This window comes from Athene noctua, chromosome 1, assembly GCF_965140245.1.
Source record: "Athene noctua chromosome 1, bAthNoc1.hap1.1, whole genome shotgun sequence".
Lineage (NCBI taxonomy): Eukaryota > Metazoa > Chordata > Aves > Strigiformes > Strigidae > Athene > Athene noctua.
Window position 1 is genome coordinate 76,249,450 of NC_134037.1, and position 22,493 is coordinate 76,271,942.

The window sequence follows — 22,493 nt, forward strand, 5'->3', positions numbered from 1 at the left end:
ACATCCTCTTACACCATAGATGAACATTTTAGGGTTTTGACAACTGCAGTGCTCATCACTTAATTGCATGGCTGGTTATGGCACTTGTCCCAAGTTTATGCTCTTCTAGAAATACAATGATGAAAGAAAGGGGGAAAAAAAAATCTGACAAATAGTCCTAAAAAACCCATACCAGTACACAGAGCCAGAACAAACATCTTCCCTCAATAATGGCCCAGGTTAAAAACCAAGCAAACTGATTTTCTTCTAACTTTTCAAGAGTGATGGACTGTGGCTGTACCTCATTAGAAGGGTGAATACATGCAGATTTTGAAGAACGCCAGATGTCTTTGACCTGTAATTTAGTGAGCTCTCTAGAGTCAGTTAAAAGCAACTCCACTTACATTAGTGAGTTTTCTTGAAATTTTTGACAGTTTTTAAACAGAGTTCAGACTGGGCCAAAGAGGAAAAGTTTCTGCTCTCAACTATACTGGCATACATCCAAATCCACCTCATTGTTCTAGAAGCAAACATACATGAGATCCCAGCCCATCATTTTATTCCAAAGTTAGTCATTACACTGCTATATCTTAAAAGATTTTTGTTTCTCTTTTTAAAAACCCAGACTCTAGCTTTGTACCAAAAAACACATCAAAAAAGTCAAACGGACCAAATTCTCTATTGATCAGCAGGTTCTGCATGCATGAAGTTCTGACACAAATTCACAAAATAAGCAGCCCTCATCCATCAATCACTCTATCTAAACAGCATATTCACAGATACTAGGAATCCTCAAATTGCTTTTTCCATGCCAATTATTTGGCCCTGGTCACAAAACAGCGGAATAGTCCATCCATGAAGTTTCAGTTGGGACAGGTAGGAATGGAGATCAGAAAGAAAAGGAAATAGAAATATCCCCCATTTCTCCTCCTCCAAAGCACCCCTCCTCAAAACATATTCTTTCCAAGTTACGGGAAATATTGCTCCCTGGAGATCCCACCAAAGTGGGAAAAAAAAAGTGTGAGGGGTGAGGGTACTGCTATAAGTGTGTATATTCAAAAGTCCCAGAGACAGAACTGTAGATAATCAAAACACAACCAAACACTGAAATCACTGTAACTTAAGTTTAAGAAAATTGGAGGCATTGAGATTTTCAATCAGACAGAACAGCAATAAAATTTAAGCCATTAAAAAGTTATTACAGGTGAAAAGGAAGCCGTCAATACAAGCCCACAACAGCAAGAGGATCTTGTGGCTGAAGGTGTGACGCAGCCAGGGCTTGCACAGCACTTGCAATGGAGCAAACAGCCTTTCCCTGGACTGTTTCCTGCCATGCCTTCCACAACCTGCTCCTGTTAGGGTCAGCAAACTTGAACAAAGTTAAGAAAAGCAGCTTGCATCAGGTGTAGAAGATAAAAGGATCCGGCCATGTAGGTCTGGTTTTATCTACAACAGCCTTTAAAAGAGGTAAGCACACACTCACCCAGTGGAGGGTAACATGTCTGTCTGTCGGTATCCCGAGGAACAGCAACTTTGTACTTTTTCCACACAACCTTTTTGGCTGTTTGAACGCTCATGATCAAGCCCACTCTTTGAAAAACAGGAAAGTGAAGATGTAGAGGAAGTACACACTAGTTATTACCCGCGCAAGAACTGCATGCTGGGATTCGAGGGGGAGGGAGGCACTGGTTTTCCTCAGAGGGTTTGACATTCAGCCATGCAGTGACTGACAAAACCATTCAGGAAACAAACCTTTTAAAAGCCTGCACATAAAAAAGTAACAGACTTCAGGCTGAGAGTTTGGGTTTTTTTCTCTTTAAACACAGGTATATACACTGCTTTGCTATTTCATATGAAAACAGATGGACACTCCAGCTTTCAGAACACCAGCAAGTTAAATTCTAGTTACAGAAAACAGGAAAGAAGGTGGCAATTTTCCTTTTCTCTTCAAATGAACCTCTCTGGTCAAATACCACACTCATTTGAAAAATCCTAAATATTTTTAGCATTTATTTCATGAAAAGGCTTGCAGTATTACCATAAGACTTTTTCCACATGTTGGATAGAACGTGAAACCAGAACAGCTCTGCAAGGTGATCATCCACATCTTACAATGGCCTTTCAAAAGAGCACAAGAGAATTTTAACGCAAGATTTCAGCATAAAAAGGGACTTCTACAAATAAATTTCAAAATTACAAACTCTGATTAGCTGTACCATTTCCACTGTGTAGTAATTCCAAACAAGACAGACCACAACCCAGTAAAGCAAGTGGTTAATAATGCAAGGCTACGATAGCATCAGAGTTATTTTACAAGTCATCCTTTAAACTGTGTTTACCATTGACACAGAAGGAGAAAAAAAAAAATCAAGGTAAGATTTCTCTTTAAATTTTGTTGGGGACAGGAGTTGGTCTTACTTTGTTTTGTGGTTTTGGTGGGGTTTTTTTCCAATTTTAAGAATTTCTCAAAGTTGAAGCCTGAAAAATGCACACAAAAGGAGGAATTTTGTTTCTGTGACTAAAGACAACTATACATTCAAAGGGCTAAATCAGATGTATATCCAAACTTTTCTGTAGATCACACAAACAAGAGCAATGTGGAAAGGTAACAAAGTTTTAAAGCTAGGATTCCTATTTTTGAAACAAACAGTGGTGTATTTCACCATGGCAAATACAAACTTTACTGTACTAAGCACATCACAAGCACAAAGGAAAGACACTTCCAACTCTACCAAGCATACAGTGACAATGAGCAACCAACCATGAAATACACTAGAAGTCTTACCAAGAGCACCTTCTTTTCTTTGGGTCTTGACAAGACTGGTCTGCATTCCCAAAGAGTGCTCTCCTGTTGACCCAATACCTCATCTCACCTTGGTCCCTGCCACTACCAGATAAGGCCCATGCACAAATGAATTAAGACTCTCTCCAGCAGACACTCACCAAGACTGAAGGATACATAGAAGTTTCAGGAGTTAACTAGTTTGTTACAACACTTCTGGGTTTCACTCCTCAATGAAGAATGGATGTGTGGTCAGCAAGAGCAGTTAGACAAACACCAATCTCAGCCTCCATCAGTCTCCTGAACTTCAGCATGAAGATATTAAAAGGGCTGAGGGAAACCACTCATTCACCAGAGTTTCCAGAGGATCTCAGCTCTCAAGCTCTGCCTGCCATCAGCAACCACATTGCGTAAATTACAGAAATCGCTTTTATCTAACAGCAAGTTTTACATTGCAAAGCCAACATTTCAATAAGAATATACACTGAGAATATTTTTTAACTTAATAAGGGGGGTGGGGGGGTGTTTGGTTTGTTTTTAACTTAACAGTTCATCTCTTGCCTAAATGGAGATGGAATTATTAATGTCAGTTTCAAGTCAAAAACTATCTGCAGAGAAGCTAACTTTAGGATGGCAAGAATTTTTAAGCTACATTTTGAAGTGAAGCCTCTGCAAAATCTGAAGTACTGGGCGTGAAATCCATGCATTAACCACAGGAACTGATAAGCAAGACAGAAATGGAAGCTTTCAGACAAAGTAATCTTTGAAGAAGGCAAAATAGGATTTTTTACTTTTTTAAACAAACTCAAGAGTTCAACACACTAGCACACACTCTACCCATAAACCACTTCATTCATTAGAAGATGGTCTTATTCCTACTACTACTGAATTCAATAAGCCATTCATTTAGCAGCTCTCTGACTGGAGTATGTGCTCTCTTTTATTCACTCCAGTGTTGACAGCAGTAATCAAATTTTGTACATACCACTGGCTCTATTATGGTTCAAAAGCAGCTGGCTGGCTGCCTAGTCTTCTTATCATCATGTAAGATAAAAAGACCAGCCAAACAGACCAGTCGAAACTACAGTGGGTAGACAGTAAAGCCTAAGTAGAAGTCTAGTAAGTAGAAATCACGTGTTTTTATGCCTGCCCTTGTATTACAAAGCATGGTGAAGAACAAGGCTAGGCTTAACACATGACAAGCTTACTTTAACAGTTTTCAGAAGAACTGGAGCTTAGAGGACAACTCAGTCCTTGCAGAAGAGAAGGTCTGAATGCTATACTTCATACATGAAACACTACCCATCAATAGCTTGGTCCATTTAGCAGGAAACAGGAAACTACAGAAAAAGCATAGAGATGGGAAAAAAACGCAGCACACAGAGAACCGTATCTGTTCATTTGAAGATGAGCTCAAACGCTTCAGATCACTTCTCTATCACAGCCTCAGCATATATGACGTCAGCACTAGGTTCAAAGAAAATTAAAGTTCACAGAGGCAAACAACAGTGGGAGTGGAGGGCAACATCCTTTAATTATAAAAATCCCCTGTATGCAAGGCAGTTTGGAATCAGATTGGTTTCCATTTCTTCTTTGCCTTCTGGGAGCTTTCCAAGAGCCTTGAATGCCTTGACTCTGAGAAGAGGAAACTGGCTTCTTTTTCACGGCCTCCCTCCTTCCAGCTTTGTTCCAAGTAGGGCCTGGTTAACCCTGCTCTGAACTTCCATTCTTCCAGACAATTCTGCAAGAGAAAGGCTTATTTTATGGAGAAGGAAAAAAACAACCTATAGAATTTCTTATGGGAGCAGAACAAAGAGTTCTTCCTTCACCTTTCTTCTCCATCACACAAGAGCCAAGAGCCTTCTCCTTCCTAGAGGAGGATCCCAATTTTCTGCAGGGTTCCTGCGCTACCTCTTGAGGCCTACCCTTTATAACACTGCTATAGTGAGCTTCTGGTTAAGTGCTTCTCATGCTGTGGGACATTAACACCCCACAGTTTTGTTCAGGATGTTTTATTTGACCACAACAACATGACAGGACATTTTTTGGCTGGCCTGACAAACATGTTTTGAATTAGCAGACCACATAAGGCTTGCTTGACCAAGCAAAGAGGAGAGCTTAGAGGGCAATGCTAAGGAGAAGGATGCTGAAAAGTCAACAACAGACACTTAGAAAGTAATATTTCAAGTGCCTGTTGCTTTTTGATGGAAATTGGTCATAAATTTAACCCCTACTTTCAAGGAAACCCACAGCAACAGGAACTTCAGATGCATAACAGTTTTTAGCACTTCTGTTAAAGCCTCCTTTCACAGAGCAGGTTCATGTCAGCATAAAGTTTTCTCCCGAAAAGGAAATTAGCAGTACAGTAAATGCCCTTGCTACCATGGAACAGGCAGAAGAAATGATCCCTTTTTCTCTTGTATAGATACTGAAGGGAGTGTTTTGAATGTAAATACTGAGAAAACCTGTGGAGCACATTATTCTTTCAAAAGTGTTGTTTACATTAGTCATACCTGTGAAACCCAGCCATGACATACAACAAAACACCCATTTCCAGCAGCCCAGAGGAGTGACAGCAGGCCCACTGGAGATGTAGGAGCCTTCTCCATTTTGCTTCTCATTTATGACGAGCATACCTTCTGAAGCAAGGCTCCTGCCCATTCATGGGCACCTTTACAAAGAAAATCACAATGACAGATGCACAGCTCAACATTTGTCTGCTTGAATGCTGGGGTGTAATGTGCATTTCAGCAGGAGCCCCATGCTGAGCCCCAAGTGGCAGTATGCAAGCACAAGTATGCAAGCACAGGAGAAGGACCACCACTTTTGCCACCCTGGCCCCTCCAAGCAGCTATCCTGCTGGTTTACAGTCCTCAGTACTACTTGCCCTGGCAGCAGTCATTGCCCTGCTGCATTGGGACAAAATGGTGAGGCTGGGCTCAGCCCAGAAGCCAACTGGCTGTGAGAGCTGCTGATGGGCAGCTCCACCCAGGACAGAGCACTGCCCTCAGCACACTCTGCAACCAAAGACACTGCCTCCAAAACACATCCCGCTCCACTGCCTTCCATGTGCCAGGATGCAATCCAAAGCTTGGGAAGCAATAGCTTAGGCAAGCATATGAATAAAACCATTTACTTGTACCTCTTCCTGTCACTCAGTTTGTAAATGTCAGTTTGCACCTCCAAGAACAGAAACATCTCAAAGCTTCCTTCTAAACTGCACAGGAATTTTTCCTTAGAAAGTGTCTTACCATACATTCTTTTCAAACTAGAAAATGTAGGTGACTGGAATGGGAGACCTACAGAATTTCATTCTTAATTGCAGTTATGTAGGTTGATTTTTTAGCACACTTCTATAGTTATCCGTTCTGGCTTATGTCAATTAAACATACTTCTGCTAACAAACTCTGCCTAGGGTACACACTGATAAAGAATAAGAACAGTCCCTTCAACAGCAGAAGGACAAATCAAATCATTCCAAAGCCTGCATGTCAATATATCAAATACTCAGAGCCCCAGAGGAGACATCTCCTGCATGGAAGATGACTCTTCCTCCCTGTCCACCAGCTACAGCAGCAAAGTACTAACCATGTTCTAACTTTAGGTACCACAAAATAGGACAAAGGGGGGGCTAAAAGCTCTAGATGCAACCCTTCTATCCAATCCCTATACCTATATATATATACACACACACACATTATATATACACACTCTGAACAGCAACAGACCTTACTAAACCACCAGGAGTAGCCAACACTCCCAGCTCTTCCCAGGCAGACCAAGCAGGACTGTGTGGAGGTGTTGGGGTTTGCCTCAGGCTGGGAAGAGGGGAAAGACAGCCTGAAGGGCAGCTCTGGAGCAAGCACACAGCCCTCTGCTTGCCAAAGCCTTCAGGACTTCACTGAGGACACCTCTACCAGCCAGTGCTGCAACCACTGCCTTCATCCTGAAAACCCAAACTCGTCTCCTACTGCTGGGGGAGAAGGAGGGGAGATAATCACAGTAGAATTTATCACAGGCACATTTCAACAGTGATGCAGTCAGACGAGGACATGAAGCATTAGTGGTTAACAGTGTCACCCACAACTGCAGATTCAAACATCTAGAAGTTAGCTTTTCTTTTTTAGTGTCCTGCCATGACACATGGGCAACCAGATAGCACCCTCTAAGACATTAACTCTTCAGCTGTACCATTTAGACCACATTATTTGTGTACTGCCACTGAGCTGTCACAAGTGTACATATTTATTGCCAGTCTTTTTTAAATTAGCATTAAATTTTTCCCACCCAGACAATCTACTTCCCTTCCCATTTGCAACAATGTATTTTATTCATCCTTTTCCAAAGCAAAAAGCCACAGAGAGCAAAGAAAGGGACAGCATTGTGCATAGCTGCTCTGCCTTCTGAAGGAACCATTACCAAAGACCTTTGCACTTCCCGCAGTCTCTTTGCTGGGGATGAGGAGTTTTGCTCACCAGGAAAAAAGGATCTTCAGAGCCTGCATTAGGAGCTCCAAGTCTCCCCATTCCTTCCCTGAAGAGCAAGAGTACTGTAAAGAGCTCCTTAAGCTAAACAGGCTGTCTTTCCTAGCTCAGAAAGCTAAAAGTCAGAAAGAAACCATCAGAGCAGAGACACCCTAAAACTAAGGAAAAAAAAAAGTCTGCTCCCTATGGTTATATAGCTGACCACAGGTGGCTCAGGGACAGCCTTCCTGCAAGGAGCTTCTTGTTCATTAGCACATTTTGACAAACACACATGAGAAATTCACACGTTTGTGCTGACTGGAGTTAGACTTTTAAGAATAAATACAGCAATTACAGAGTTCCATGTCCAACACAAACGCATCTCCAGTTAAACTCTCTACTCTCCAGAGGATAAACCTGTCTCCTGCCAAGGACCCAAGGCAAGCATCCCTCCTTCCAAAATAGCATTGCTAACCCAACCCAAAACATGCTTACTCAGCTTGGCAGAGGAAGGCTGTACTGGACCCAGCACAGCAACGCAGTGCAGTGCCCCAGGTGCACGCACCCAGCCCAGGGTCCCAGCACAGCACTGTGGCCCAGTCTGATGAGGGTGGGAGCTGCACCACACTGTTCCTTCTCCTGCACAGTGCCAGAGCCATGCCTCACTGCTCTTCAAACTACAGAAATCCCATCTTAAAGTTACCTACTCTGCTGCCACAGTATGAGGCTTTACTTTCATGAAAGACCCCTTTACCAAAAGAAAAACACACCCAAAAACCCTCCACAAAACATATGCTTTAGTTCAATCCTCTTTAAAGCCCCCAGCTAACTGCAGACTTACAATATCTCTTGTTAATTTGTCCCAATAGTTAAATTGCACTCACTGCTAAAAGCTTACACACCAATTCCCAACCTTTAGCCACTGATGTCCTTTTAACAGCTACAAATTGCAGATCACTGTGTGTTTGTTTAAGGTTGCCAAGACTGCAACAAGGCCAGAGAGCATATTTCAATAAATAATCCAATATCAGATGTTTTGTACTCTGCAAAGACTGTATTTAAAAAAAAAAAATCATTGCATCACAGTTGTCAGATACTAGAAGTGCATCATTAAAACTACTGCTAAAATTAGTGCCCTTCTTTCTCCCTCTCTTGCCAATTAGCATGGCAAGAAAAACAGTAAAACCATGTCGTTTGTTAAATATTGAACCTACTGGAACCTGCAAAATAACTGATTATTAAACTAGTCTGAGGCTGAGGTCAGTTTACAGAGGACTATCATGCAGCAGCTATGGCAACACAGAGCTACCAAGCTGCACTGCCAACTAACAATGGGAATCAGATAAGAACAAAGAGCAAAGCAACAAACAGCATCAACCTGCTTTCTTGGGGCCATAGAAGCAGAATTAAAGCTCTCAGAGGGCGGGCTCTTCAGTTCAGCACAGCATTTTTGTGTATCAAGGGACTAGCGAAGGAGAAGAGTGTAGAAAAGATTACATGGACAACTGAACCATGACCTACAGGGAGAAAAGAACCACACAACAATAAAAAGCCTCAAGCCTCTCTAAAAGCAGCCATACACACAAACATACATTCATAAGCAGACATCCAACAGCAGTGTAAAGATGATGCACTTTATTTGGGAAAGGATGTGCACCTATCTCAAGCAACCTGCCCAGGTTCCCAAGCAGAGGCTGGAGACCAGCCCAGCCCATGTATCAGCTGAAGAGGTTAAGAAATAGTTGGGTTAGGAGGCACCTCACTCAGCTCCACACTAGCTAAGGAAAGCTCACACAAATCACAAGTGTGTACCATCAGCAGAGACATGGTGAAAAGAAGACTAGGCAGCAGCAAGCAGCTGAGGGGCAGTAACTGATTCAATTTTGCAAGCCAGCAAAAGGCTGCATGTTTATACCCTCACTTGTTTTCAAGAAATTTTCAGCAAGCTTTCTGTGCATATCCTTTTCAGGCTTCTGCCAGGTCAAATGGAAAACACTGGGCTCAGTTATTTAAGCTCAAGTGTGCGGAGGAGTAATAACCAAAGCTCCGCTGGACAGGATTGCATTCTTCTATTCTTCAAATGCCACCACCCACTAAGATATCATAATAAAAACTCCCAAAAACCTTCTAAGCAAAGCCAGCATATACTGTGTGATTGCAGGCTAAGTTCTGCACAGTGTCCCTCAAAAATTTCATCTGTACCTCTGAAAGTACTAAGGTACACTGATGAACTCTGCTACTGCTGCCACCACCAGCAAAGCTTTTGTCATCATTGTAACCAAGTGTTAGTTTAATTTAAATCTTATATCATGTGAAGGTTGAGATAGAGGCCAAAGGTACCATAAGTTCTGGGAAGTCTTCCTGTGCAAGACTGACCAGCAAATCACACACATTCCCAAGCCAGAAAAATGAAGCCCCAAAACACATTTCCTGCTTCACAATTACTGTGGTGCAACACATGCAGCCCAGTATTCCCACGTAAATATGTAAATGATACACGTGTACTGGCTGATCTTAAAGTAATCTGAGGGTTAAAAACAGATGTACACACTGTAACAACACTGGTCACCTCACTGAGGCATCACACCTTAAACTTGAAGTGTGAGCAGGCACAGTCTCATCCCTGGTCCGAACAGCAGCTTTTCTGCTATTTGTTCACCCCACCACCCATTCTGTACTAAGCCATCTGACATTTACTGCAACAACCTTACAACAGGCTCGAGAAAATTTCACATTACTTTTACAAAAAAATTTTAAAGCCAAAGCCTTTAAATTCAAAAGGAAAAAAGCAAATTGTCTTATCCCTCCCATTTGAATAAACAATGACTGCTTTCATGTATTTTAAAAATATGTATATGGTTGAGTACACTCAGGATTATGAGTACATGAGTGTGTAAACATAAGTAATTTAAATAAAAATTTTTACACCAAAGTAGATAGATTGAGATTTGGAAACACCACAAACCACTCTGTGTTCAGGACCCTCACTACATGCTGCATATGGGCTTTCATAACCCCACAATCTCCCTAGCACATGAAGCAAAGTGCTCCAAACGGCACACCACATCTGCCAGTTTGTTCCTTACTCTGGCTTGTCTTTGCTACTACCCTACTCACTTTTGTTGCTGCTACCAAGAACTGAGTAGGTTTTCTCATAGGGTTATTTTCTTACTAACTTCTCATCCTCAAGGGGCAACAGGTTGCTACTAAAAAGCATGCCTCATTTCTCTGCAGGCCTGTCAAACACAGAGGCAAAAGACACTAACTTCACAAAGCTAATACCGAGTCAAGTAGCGATAAGCTTGTTTAGAGGTGTAATTTTAGAAAAAAAGTCTGTGTAGGTTCGTAAAACTCCAGTACAAATAAAGGAGAACCACAAAACTTATAAACAAGTCATATGGCAGTTGTAATTCAAACTCACACAAGTATGCAGCCCTCCAGTCTCTTTGTTACTCTGCCTTCAGCTTGCCCAAGATTTGAGCAGTTCTCAATAATACCTGTATTCAACCAGATGTTAGACTGTGTTCATTACCAATAATCTAATATCTAAGTGTAGTATTCCCAGTTACATTGACATATAAACTCTTCTTTATGCACAGTTCCCTCCCTCATCCTAACTGTACTAGTTTAAGATAGTTGTATGAGTAAAGCATAATTATAAAACTGCATTGCTGCTTTGCCTTTTTTTACTTTGTGCCACGATCATAAAATTAATCCTTTTTGTTTGTTTTCTTTTATCTGCTTGTAGGTGCTTTTGTTTGATTTTAAAAATCACTTTGAGCTCTGACACATTCCACTCCCTATAAAAAAGTTTCTCACAAAAAATCACTTTCTAATCACAAAAGTACTTCAACTCGGCCACAGAAAAAAAGTCAAATCCCCATTACATATTACTTCTATAAACATGTTAGGAAAAAAAAGGGGATCCCCACAATAAAGACCTTTACAGCTTCAATTGTGAGATAAGCAAGGCAGTTCAGAACGGTGGCAAGGTTCAGAAACAGAACTTTATACAGATGCAATGAAACTGTTTGCAATGTTACTTAAACATAAAAAACCAACTATCTACCCTGGGTAAAGCTACTGAGTGTATGTAAGGCTCTGGAAAAAGTAGCTCTAGTGTACATGCAGCTAATGACCACAAAGTCAAGAAGTTATATTACCCTGCAGTTTTTAGAAATCTACTTTGGCCCTAAATGATTTACATCCAACTAACTGCCCCCAGCCCTGCTGTTTTCCACCACCTTCCTTCCCACTTGCCTCCACATACTCAATTACTCCTCCTGCAAACACAAACCCCTGTTAATAAAAAAAAAAATCATCTCTCAAAGCAAAATCACAAGACAGTTCATTCAGTCTTCTCACTCCCACATGATCATCAGGTGCTGTCACACTAACAACCTTGTACTTCCCATTCTACTATAATTAACTTCACCTTCCTCAACCTGTTCCACCCCTGAGCTATACAGCTGTTAATCAGTTTTTTTGAGATTCTATCAGGAGGGCAAACATGAGGGGGGAGAACATTGTCACAATAAATCTAACTTACACATGTCCCTACAATGGCATTTCAGCAGCCAGCTAGACCATGGCTCATAACCACCCACAACACAAGGTTTCTGGCTAAGCCCAGCTCATCCACAGAAAGCTTTGCCAGCTGCATCTGACAAACAAGCCCAAAGAAGCACCCAGGGCCTGTCCCAGCTGTCACTGCCTCCCCTGAAAACTGGGTGGAATTGCTTCACCACACTTCAAACTCTGTATTTCAGTATTTGGTAGAGGAGGACAGTACAAGGATGTGCGTCCAGCTGTAGACAGCAAGAACTCTGTGACTACAACAGGAACAGCCAGAGCTTCTTTCCACCCCATGCCCTCAACAGCCAGTTTTGGCCAAAACCACCAAGGACACTCTAATGATGTAACTGATTTGCCATTTGTTCCCCTGCTTCAGAAAACCAGTCTCAACAACAGCCTACTTCCAAAGTAAAACCACTGCTCCAACCAGGAAGTCTGTGGGGAAGCCGTGCTGGGGCAGCGGTAACAACAGGAGGGAATTCCTCACATCTCACTTCTGAGCTACAGCATCTGCCTGTGACCAATCCTACTGCCCACCTGTCCCCCCAAAGCCCAAGGATGGATCACAGATGCAGTGAGCGGATCACAGAGCTTATCTGTATGCCCCCCCCCAATCCCATCTTTTGTTACAGACAAGAAAAGTGAAGAGATTTGTCATGATTTGGGAAGATACAAGGCATTGTCAGGTTCTGCTGCTGCTGCTTGAGGAGCAGGGAGGTTCAAGCGGCAGCAGCAGTCCCAAAACCACACAGGGCTTGAGAGGTGGAAATGGAGAAGCTGAGCACTTGCAAACCAGCCCACTGCTTACATAAATTATACGGGGCTCCTACGGGAAACAGAAGTTTCAGAGCTTCAGCCAGGCTTTTTTCTGAAGGTAAAAAGGTCAAACTTTATTAGAAACCTTCATGGCTAATACCACTCTAAAAATAAGAAAGTTTCCATTTCATTTGCTTCAACTTGCTCTACCCTGAAAGTTACCATTCCAGCATGCTGGCAGTAGCCTATAATCAGAGCCAGCTGCAACAGGCTTTCTTCAATATCTGTAAAAAATTTAACAGATATTAAATTCCACTCTTTAGAGTGCTGTATCATCCTAGAAAAAGAAGGAAAAAAAACCAAGACACATATCAGGATAATGTTAGAAAGACTTGGTAAACATTGCAAGTACAAAATAGCCATCTCATCCACAGCAACTTCCCAGAAACGCAGCAGAAGTGTTTTAGTACTGTCAGCCTGAACAGAAGTTTTCCACGGTTATTTTGGAATAAGCCAAGTGTCTTTTAAACATAGCTCAGGTTAGAAAACATGCATTGCCAAGATCGTCCTCATCAAAAGATCTTCTAAACAGCATCACTGTAACATCTAAGTTCCTTCCAACCAAGCACTGCAGAGAGTTTGGCCCTCTAGAGTCAGTCTCTCCTCCCTTTCTGGCACTGGAACAGAGCAAACATCAGAGAACGATAGACAAGGAAGGAGGGGGAGGGAGGGACCACCGCACGTATACATCCCTTGTGTCTATATACAAAACCCATTAAAAAAGTGGAAGCTAGGCAGACTAGAACAACTATGTGTCTCACGTTTGCTTTAACATGTTATTGCTAAACCTCTGACTAGGATTTATGAACAATGCATGCAGGAAATGGAATAAAAAAATCACAACGCAATTATCTCTCGTCTAAAAAGCTGGGCACACAGTGATGAACTTACAACACAGTACAAACAGAAACCACATACATGATGCTTCAAGGCTAAGTTTCGATTTCAACAAAGCCAAGATCACAGGAGCAAGCCCAGTGCAGCCACCAGCAAAGAAGGGCACAAGCCTCCCCAGCTGGGTGGAGACCTCTTGCTGAGAGTGAAACCAAGATTTTCCAGCAAGTTCATAAAATCACCACTATCCCTACTCATTCAGTGGAGCAATTCAAAACACAACTTTCACACTAGCATACACATGAAAGAAAATACACAGACAAGGAAGGAGACAGAAACATTCAGAAGGACAGGAAAATATAGCTAGAAATTTCCAAATTCAGACCCTGACCACCAGAAGAGGCATAGTATATCTTGGACCAAGCAGAAAAACAACTACCAGCTTTTCTCCAGTATAGTCAAAAGGAAGCAGCGAATCTACCTGCATCTTCAGGCATTGCATATATAAGAGAAACTGACAGATGTCAGAAAATGAAGACACTCATGAGAAACCTTGGGAATTAACCTTACCAAGCATGCAGAGCAGCTGAACTCAACATCCATAAATAGTTATGAGAAGTGTTTGAGATTGCTTTTCATTTCAGATATCAGAGCTGGCCAGGAAAGGAGGGTGGCTTGGGGGTGGAGAGGAAGCAGGAAAGAAATGGCAACAAATATTATCCCACTGAGGTTGGATCTCTCAATTCCCTCATTCGTTTGCCTCAGATGCACTCTTTCTTGTCTGTACCTATTTCATGAAATCTCTGACCACATAAAGCTAGCATTCAGCAGCAAGAACATCCTTCATCTGCCACTTATCTTCTGAACCTCTTTCCCACCTTATGAGCCTTTTTCTGGATGACTCAGGTTTACCTTTAGCTCAGTTATGGCAATGCTTTTTTAAAAAAGTGAATAAGCAAGAATACATATTCTTCACATGGCATTCTTTCATTCTGGAGGAAAATATTCCAATCACAACCTAGAGAACCATTCAAGTCCGAAGGTAAATCCTGAGGGGAAAGAAAAAAATAATTTTAAAAAAATCAAAGAAGCTTAGAGCAGCATACACCAATTCTTATACCAAATTTCAGATGGTTTTAAAAAAAAAAAAAAGTTACCATGTTTCTATTAATTGTTGTCATTTAAGGTTTTTCAACAGTCATATATCCTATATCCCCAATGCCCAGAAGCCCCATGCACTGTCTGGATGTGCCAAGGAGGTAAATCCATCTGCTAAGAGTGGTCCAGCCATGTCAATGATGCACTCCTGAGCATGCACCTATGCACTTGTTGCTGGCTGCCTCCAAGTCACCTTTGATAGCTGAGAACAGCTCAGGCTGGAGGTGGAAAAGCTCCCTCTGTCACCAGCTGGTATGTGTGGGGTGGGGATCAGGACAGGTTGCAGGAACTCCCACCCGAGCACATGATGGAAGAAGGACAGACACACACTTTAGTATGAACTGAGGATTTACCATCCTCCCAAGCAACCAGGTGGAAATACCTCATTAAAGACAGACTTCTAAATCTCAGATCCACACACCACTGTATTATTCTCAGCTTGAAAGGGCTGCACAATTTCTCAGGAATTTCATCATTTCCAAATAGAAGTCCCAGAAAATAAAATATATATGTAGGTATATGTGTGTGTATATATACACAGACATATACATCTACACATACCTCTGTCTCTCATCTTTAAGCATACACAACAAAGATGACAAAAACCCAACCCCACTGTATCTTGTTCCATCACTTAAAAACCACACTGCCTTATTTTGTGGCTGTGCTTTTGTACATCAGGAAGAAACATCCAAGCTAAAGGTGCATAATTACATTTCTATTTACTTTACCATTCATTTTATGAGGGGGAGGGGTAGGAACAGGAGCATTTTTAAAATATGTCATTCCCTGAGGGCTGAAACTCATGAAACTTTTTTCAGAAACAGTCTTTTATTCCCTGGAACTCTCTCATCTCCATTCCCCTTACAATAACTTCAATGGGTACAACCCATCACCTTGCTTATCCCAGACTAACATATGTAGCATTTGGTATTTTATTTGAGCCATTTCTGCCACTTTGAGAGAAAGGCAACAAGATTTCTACTAAGGCAGTCACAGGTGACATCTACCTACCCAGTTATATAGCAAAAAACAAGATATAGGAACATACTAATCTTTGAAAGCTCTACCTTCTTGCAATTTTGAAGGCATTAGTCCACATCTGCAGTAAGAAAACAGAGAAAGGATCAGGAAGTCAGGGTAAATTGCTTTGTTTGTTTTCTTTTATGATTTGTTTGTTTTCTTGAAGAAGGCTAGGCTATAGTGCTAAAGATCAAGGCTGATCTTCCTGGATGTTCTTGATATTTCCCCTAACAAAGACACAGATCTGAGTTATGGATAACCTGAACATCACATGCATCTGTCAAGTCCAAGGTCTGTGACAATCAATCGTGCAGAAAAGAGGCAAAGACAACACCAATTTTATAGTTTTCCCTTCTGATTACAAAAGAAGGAAAAAAACCACTGTTGTGCAATGTAAACAGGCCTCAACTGCAGAGAAAATTCCTTTTAAAAAAAAAATTAATAGCTACCATTGTGATATGGTGACCCGAAATTATAGCATAAAGAGGTCTTTAGCACTTCTAATTTTAGCTGGATGTGCATCCTAAAGAACATCCTCCTCCCTTAACAGGATAAAAAAACCTGCTTGATAAGGCATGTTCTCATGTTAGGCTGCATAGGTTGAAAAACTTAATTCAGAAAACTGTTAAACCTTTGAAATACACAGGGTCATCCACTGAAGGAACCCAAGACCCAGCACTCAGACTGGTAACAGAAGAGATGCACTACTGCATGCAGTCTGTTCTACTGACAGATTGCACCCAACTGAAATAAGGAGGGTTTTAAAGTGATTCAGTGGTCCAAAAAATTCCACCAACTGGGAACCAAGTTCAGGAAAACTAAACACATGGAAAATTACAGCAGTTTTTCTCTCCCACCATCTCTCAGCAGAAATAACTGAGAAATAACTAGGTGGTGGAAAGAACAAATTAGTAGAGGAATAGAAGAACACCACACATTTAAGGGGAAAAAAAAAAACAAAACACTAGCCATACTAAAATTCAGTACCCAGATTAGATTTAACTACGAAAATCAAGACAATTCTTAAATAATGAAGTGGATCCAAATTTTAAACAAACTACAAACACACAGCTTCTATCAGTTCCATCACCCGATACCTGCTACACACAACTGCTTACTAAACACTTTGTACATTATTTGTAGAAACTGCCTTTTTTTTTTTTTTACAGCCATTGTGCTTTTATATCAAGTTGGAAGAGGCTTCTAAGGCATTCCAAGCATTTCCACCTACTCCACTTGTTATGCATCAACACTGATCCTTGTGGGCTAGGAAGCTTGCTGAGAAGTCATCTCTCGAGATTAAATTTTAACAGACCATGTTACACTTGCATTGGTCTGGTTAATGAAGAAATGACTGACAGAGGGTATAATATCCTGTCATGAATTTTAATTGCCTATAGATCATTAAGCTTAGCCCTACCTTCCCACCTGAAATGATCCACACAGATAATTTCTCCCTCAACCTTACATAGCACAGCTGGCATTTCATTGAGCCTACTGCTGTGCCCATGAACATGCCATGTATCCTACAGTGGGTGAAGTGGAGCAGTGGGTCAAGTGTGACCCACACACAGAGAAGCCAAGCTGGGTGCTAAGCTGGAATTACTCTGCCCTTACTCAATTGAAGAATTCCACCTGGCAACACCACGGCCACTGTAAATCAAGTTATTTCTAGCAGCCAGCCCTGTTCTGACTTTTACAATCTCCATCGCTCTTCTAGATTTGTCAAACTCTGTTCTTCAAAGTGAATTATTTCTCATCCCTGACACAGGCCCCCCCTCTGCCTGGGCAGGTTGCCATGGGAGAACAAGACCATTCTGAAAGGAAAGTCATCTCAGAGAAATTCAGGAAAGAAAGCAAGCATTCTTTGAATCTCTCCATGAAACGAAGAATTTCACTTCAACTGGAAAGTGAGAACCTTTCTTTCTACAGTACACTGATGCAAATAATAAGTAAATTAATAAAAATAATAATAGCTCTGCGGAGAGACCTGGGCAGGCTGGAGCCATGGGCTGAGGCCAACTGGAGGAGTTTCAATAAGGCCAAATGCCGGGGGCTGCCCTTGGGCCACAACAACCCCCAGCAGTGCTACAGGCTTGGGGAGGAGTGGCTGGAGAGCTGCCAGTCAGAGAGGGAGCTGGGGGTGTGATTGACAGCCGGCTGAACAGGAGCCAGCAGTGTGCTCAGGTGACCAAGAAGGCCAATGGCATCCTGGCTTGTGTCAGCAATAGCGTGGCCAGCAGAGACAGGGAAGGGATCTGACCCCTGTACTGGCACTGGTGAGGCCACCCCTCGATTCCTGTGTTCAGTTTTGGGCCCCTCACTACAAAAAGGACATTGAATGACTCGAGCGTGTCCAGAGAAGGGCAACGCAGCTGGTGCAGGGTCTGGAGCACAGGTCATACGAGGAGCGGCTGAGGGAACTGGGGGTGTTTAGTCTGGAGAAGAGGAGGCTGAGGGGAGACCTCATCGCCCTCTACAGCTCCCTGAAAGGAGGTTGCAGAGAGCTGGGGATGAGCCTCTTCCAGTAATAAGCAGTAGGACAAGAGGGAATGGCCTCAAGTTGTGCCAGAGAAGGTATAGACTGGATATTAGGAAGCATTTATTCACAGAATGGGTTGTTAAGCATTGGAATGGGCTGCCCAGGGAGGTGGGGGAGTCCCCATCCCTGGAGGTGTTCAAGAGTTGGGTTGACATAGCGCTGAGGGATATGGTGTAGTTGGGAACTGTCTGTTAGGTTAATGGTTGGACTGGGTGATCTTCAAGGTCTTTTTCAACCTAGATGATTCTGTGAAATAACAAAACTGTTGGTCTGTTCTGAGTTAAAGATGAGGTCAACTTATAATTTATGAAAAATCTTTATTAAGGTCTACAAAATAAAACTAATCAAATTTCAGTGAAATGTAGATATCCATTGGAAGAGGTACAAAGCTTTTACCCTGTATAAGAAGGTTTTTTTGAATAAAGGTTTGATCAAATAAATGACAATTCATAACACAAAGATGTCTTCCTACAATCACACATTTCCAGATTCAACTGTCAACACCCTTATTCAGCATTTTATATGTTGGGTTTTTTTTAATACACACTTTTGCAAAGAAGCCACTAGCTTTACATGGAGCAGATTGCAAGATTCTGAAAGATTTTCTGCCAAACCTCTTCCTACACTACGGTGTTAATTCACCATATAAATATTCAAAGATATTCTTGAGTAACTACCATAAGGGAACACTGTCTTCCATAGCTACACCACCACATCTGTGCTTAGCTCAATGCACTAACACTCTGCCCTAGGGTAGAAACGCAAGGTCAGGTTCTACAAATTTGAGAATGGGACAAAGTTCCAGTAAGACGAAAAAAAAAAATCCCAAGAAAAAGCAAGTGATGTTAGTCACCCCAGTGTCCTGGTTCAGCTAGGATAGGGTTAAGTTTCCCCAGCAGAGAGGGGGAAGGGATCTCCAGCCGAGTTATTCATACCATACTGAGTCAGGTCCGGCGGGGCCGAGCGGGAAGTTTTTTTCTTTCGTGGCTTTTATCGCAGGGAGCACAGGGCTGTCTGTAACCACTGCGGTATTTCTCTGTATATCTATCTTTTGTCTTGTTCACTGTTATTGCTGTTTATTATTGTCATCATTGCTACTGTTGTTGTTCAAATTGTTATTTATCATACTGTTGTATTAAGTTTATTCTTATTTTACCCCGGGGTTTGTGCCTCACTTCCAGCTTGACCAGCTGAGGGTGGGGGAGGGGCAACAGCAACGTGGTCTCTGGTCCCGGCAGGGCTTCAACCAACACACCCAGGACACTTTTATCCCTTGTTATTTAGCTGCCTAGAATAAAGCAAGAACCCCGAAGTTTTCCTTGTAGATGAATCATAAAGCTCCCTTTGGCTACTGCTTCCACATTTTTTACCCAAAGACAGACCTGAAAAAAATTCATGTCAGGGTGAGTTTCAATATGAATATTTGCAAGGGGACAGATGGAAAGGCAACCACTCTATACTTCAAGAATCTCTCAGATACTGACAAAAATACCAGAAGACCATAAAAAGAGATTATGACAAGACATCACAGCTAAGAAGGGAATATAAACAAAGCTAAAGATAGCCATTCACATCTTCCACAGCTGATGACCAGGTCATGCACTATACACACACATCAGCTCAAAGTTAAATTAAGTTTGGGAACGGACAGGCTTGTTTTACACTAAACACAGAGAGTCTGGGAGATGGGAGTAAGCATGAAGTAAAAAAATGTAAGATCAGATGCCATTTTGTTCACATTTTTCATCCATTGTCAACAGGGAAATCTTTCTCACGTTAGAGATTAAAAAACAAGGAACTCGAGGTCAAGGTGATATTTTGCACCATTATTTTACCTAGCTTTACATTCAATAAATATATTTTCCTTGGGGATGTAATTTTAAAATTAGCCTCTCTTGCATATATATTTTTACCTGAATAGGAGCTTAAAATAAATCATCTTTTCCAAAATTAAGTATGTGGTTATTCATATTTAATTTAATTGTTTATTCTACAGAGGAAATTTGAAACAGGACTTCAAGAAATTAGTTGAAGCTGAGAGGACTTGTTTAACTAGTTCTACTTATTATGAAAAAAGACAAATTATAATAATTGGATCAGCTCTTGCTAAGTTTTTAGCAAAGAAAAATCCACTCACCACCCTTCATTATTGATATAATTAAACCTGCTTGCTCTTACTTTTCAAAAATGGTAGAACAGGAGGTTATTTATTTATGCTACCATTATTTAAATAAACAGCAAATGACTGTAATGAGCTGGATGACTCTGGAAGATGTGATCTAGCTGACCCACCGACTCCTCAGCTGTACTCTAGTCATTCTAAGTCCTGAAGAAGGGGGCAGAAAAAATGGCTAAAGACTGTTAAGGAAAGAATTCTATATATAATAATGAATTTACCTTGCCCCCCTAAAGACAGTCAAAGGATACCTTAATTAAAAATAGTTATTTAACCAGAAGTTCTCCTTTGTTCTGTTTCATCCACTAATTGAATACAATTGTCTAAAAATAAGTCTGAAAAATAGGTTTTATAACTCTTATCTATATCTACCTTACACAGAAGGGGCACACTGTATATCATACACTAATTCTCACTGAAATTGGATTTTACAATTTGCCAGATTTTCAAAAAAAGACTTTCATGATACCTTGCAGCATCCAAACTGTAGCAGAATTCAATTTACTCATTCAAAAAAGGAGAAGAATAAAAAGAAAGGAAAAAATGTATTCTCTATTAAGTATACTACAATACAGATACAAAGCAGATGAAGAGACAAGTCCCCCACAATTCACACACATTATTTTTCCCCTACTTACAGCACACTGCATCCCAGATAACAGATCCAGGTCAAAATCCATCCCAACAGCCACAGATTCTCAGCAAGATCAAACATAATTAATTCAATTGCTTTTTAAAGACTTCCAGTAACATTAGTTATCATAATTACAACTCATCTACTCTGTCAGCTGATAACCTTTTGGCTCTGCTAAATTCGGGAGAGCCAAGAATGTATTATTGCCTTTACTTCATTGTACTGTAGATGAGACTTGAGCCCCAAATGTCTACAGGCTCTTTACATTTTTCTGGCAGCACAAGGGGTTCTTAATAGGATAGCGAGTTAAGGTCCTTCCTGAATGCTGAAATATTATGAAAGGAGCCTTACTGCCAATGAGAATACCAGGCAGACATAATATCTTGTGAGGAACAAAAACCCTTTTTCTGCCTTCTGTCCTCAAATCACTAGGAGAAAAACAATTGTGTGCATTTTGGTATAAAGGGAAGAAAGTGTCGGTTTAGTGCACATAAGGACCCAAATCCGTAAGACAAAACTTTTCAAATGGCAGGAAACAAGTATAGTTACCATTTATTTCACAATTTCTCTCCTCCTTTCCATACCCACAGAAATTACGCAAAATACTTTCATAATCAGGTTGCACTAGTCCTAGGCCATATAAATTTTTGCTTCAGATGACCACTATAGTACATTAGTAGCATCTTCAAACAGTGCAGTATATCAGAACTCATGTTCTTTAACCCCTTCCTTCTTTCCACAGGCAGCAAAATGGAGTTCAACTGAACATTGCATTTTCATGTAGTTTTATATGAGGACATAGGTATAAGTTAAAGACAGAGAGTGCAGGGTCAAAATATGAAGCTGTAACAAAAGGTGGTGAGAAACAGTGTGGAAAAATAAATAAATCTGCAAGACATTTCTAAGCAGTCTTCATTTCTCTTAGTCAATTTATCTTAACATTATATAGACACAGTCCATTTTCACCACCTGGTTAATGGTATCTGCTCCATCCTGGCTCCCCCTGCCCAACAGCAGCAGAGCAGTGCTATGGAGGAAAGGACACATCAGGACTTCCAAAGCGGCAATTGGCAGCAAATTCCTTGCTTTCATTCTTCTGTCCAAATCACCCTAGAACAAAAACTTCCACACAAGTACACCACCCAATGTGAATTGTTTTTTCCTAGCCAGCTCCAATGGTGAGATTTGCAGCAGATCCTATTTTCTCTAAAGGCTGTCCAGCAGATTTGAACTAGTTCAGAGAGGACTTCACTGTCAGCCACAGACTTAATCCTGAAACTAGATAGACCTGAACTAAGGCCACTAAATCCTTTAAGGATGAATACAACAGCCCAAAACCTCTTAACATCATATTGGAAAGAGACGGTAAAAGCAAATTTGATATGAGTAAAAAAAGGCCAGGGTTTCTGGGACCCTTCATTGCTTCCATGCCAGTTTTCTCAGTGCTAAAGGCACCCTGCCCATTTAATAGACAAAGAAACCACTACACCGCAAGTGACATTTTGCCCAGG

At 41.2% G+C, this 22,493-nt stretch overlaps 1 protein-coding gene across 5 annotated transcripts in view; it reads right to left on the reverse strand.

Moving 5' to 3' along the window:
* The window catches only part of UTRN (utrophin), a 384,959-nt gene that overhangs the window by 348,071 nt on the left and 14,395 nt on the right, over positions 1-22,493 (reverse strand). For 3 of the 5 annotated variants that reach the window (XM_074896614.1, XM_074896616.1, XM_074896613.1), the window contains exon 1: positions 1,463-1,558. The exons of the other annotated variants lie outside the window; for them this stretch is intronic. In XM_074896614.1, the coding sequence (XP_074752715.1) occupies positions 1,463-1,556 (94 nt within the window). In that variant the 5' untranslated portion in view covers positions 1,557-1,558. Of the gene's footprint in view, positions 1-1,462; positions 1,559-22,493 lie in introns of those variants that run through there. 5 annotated transcript variants of the gene reach the window in all.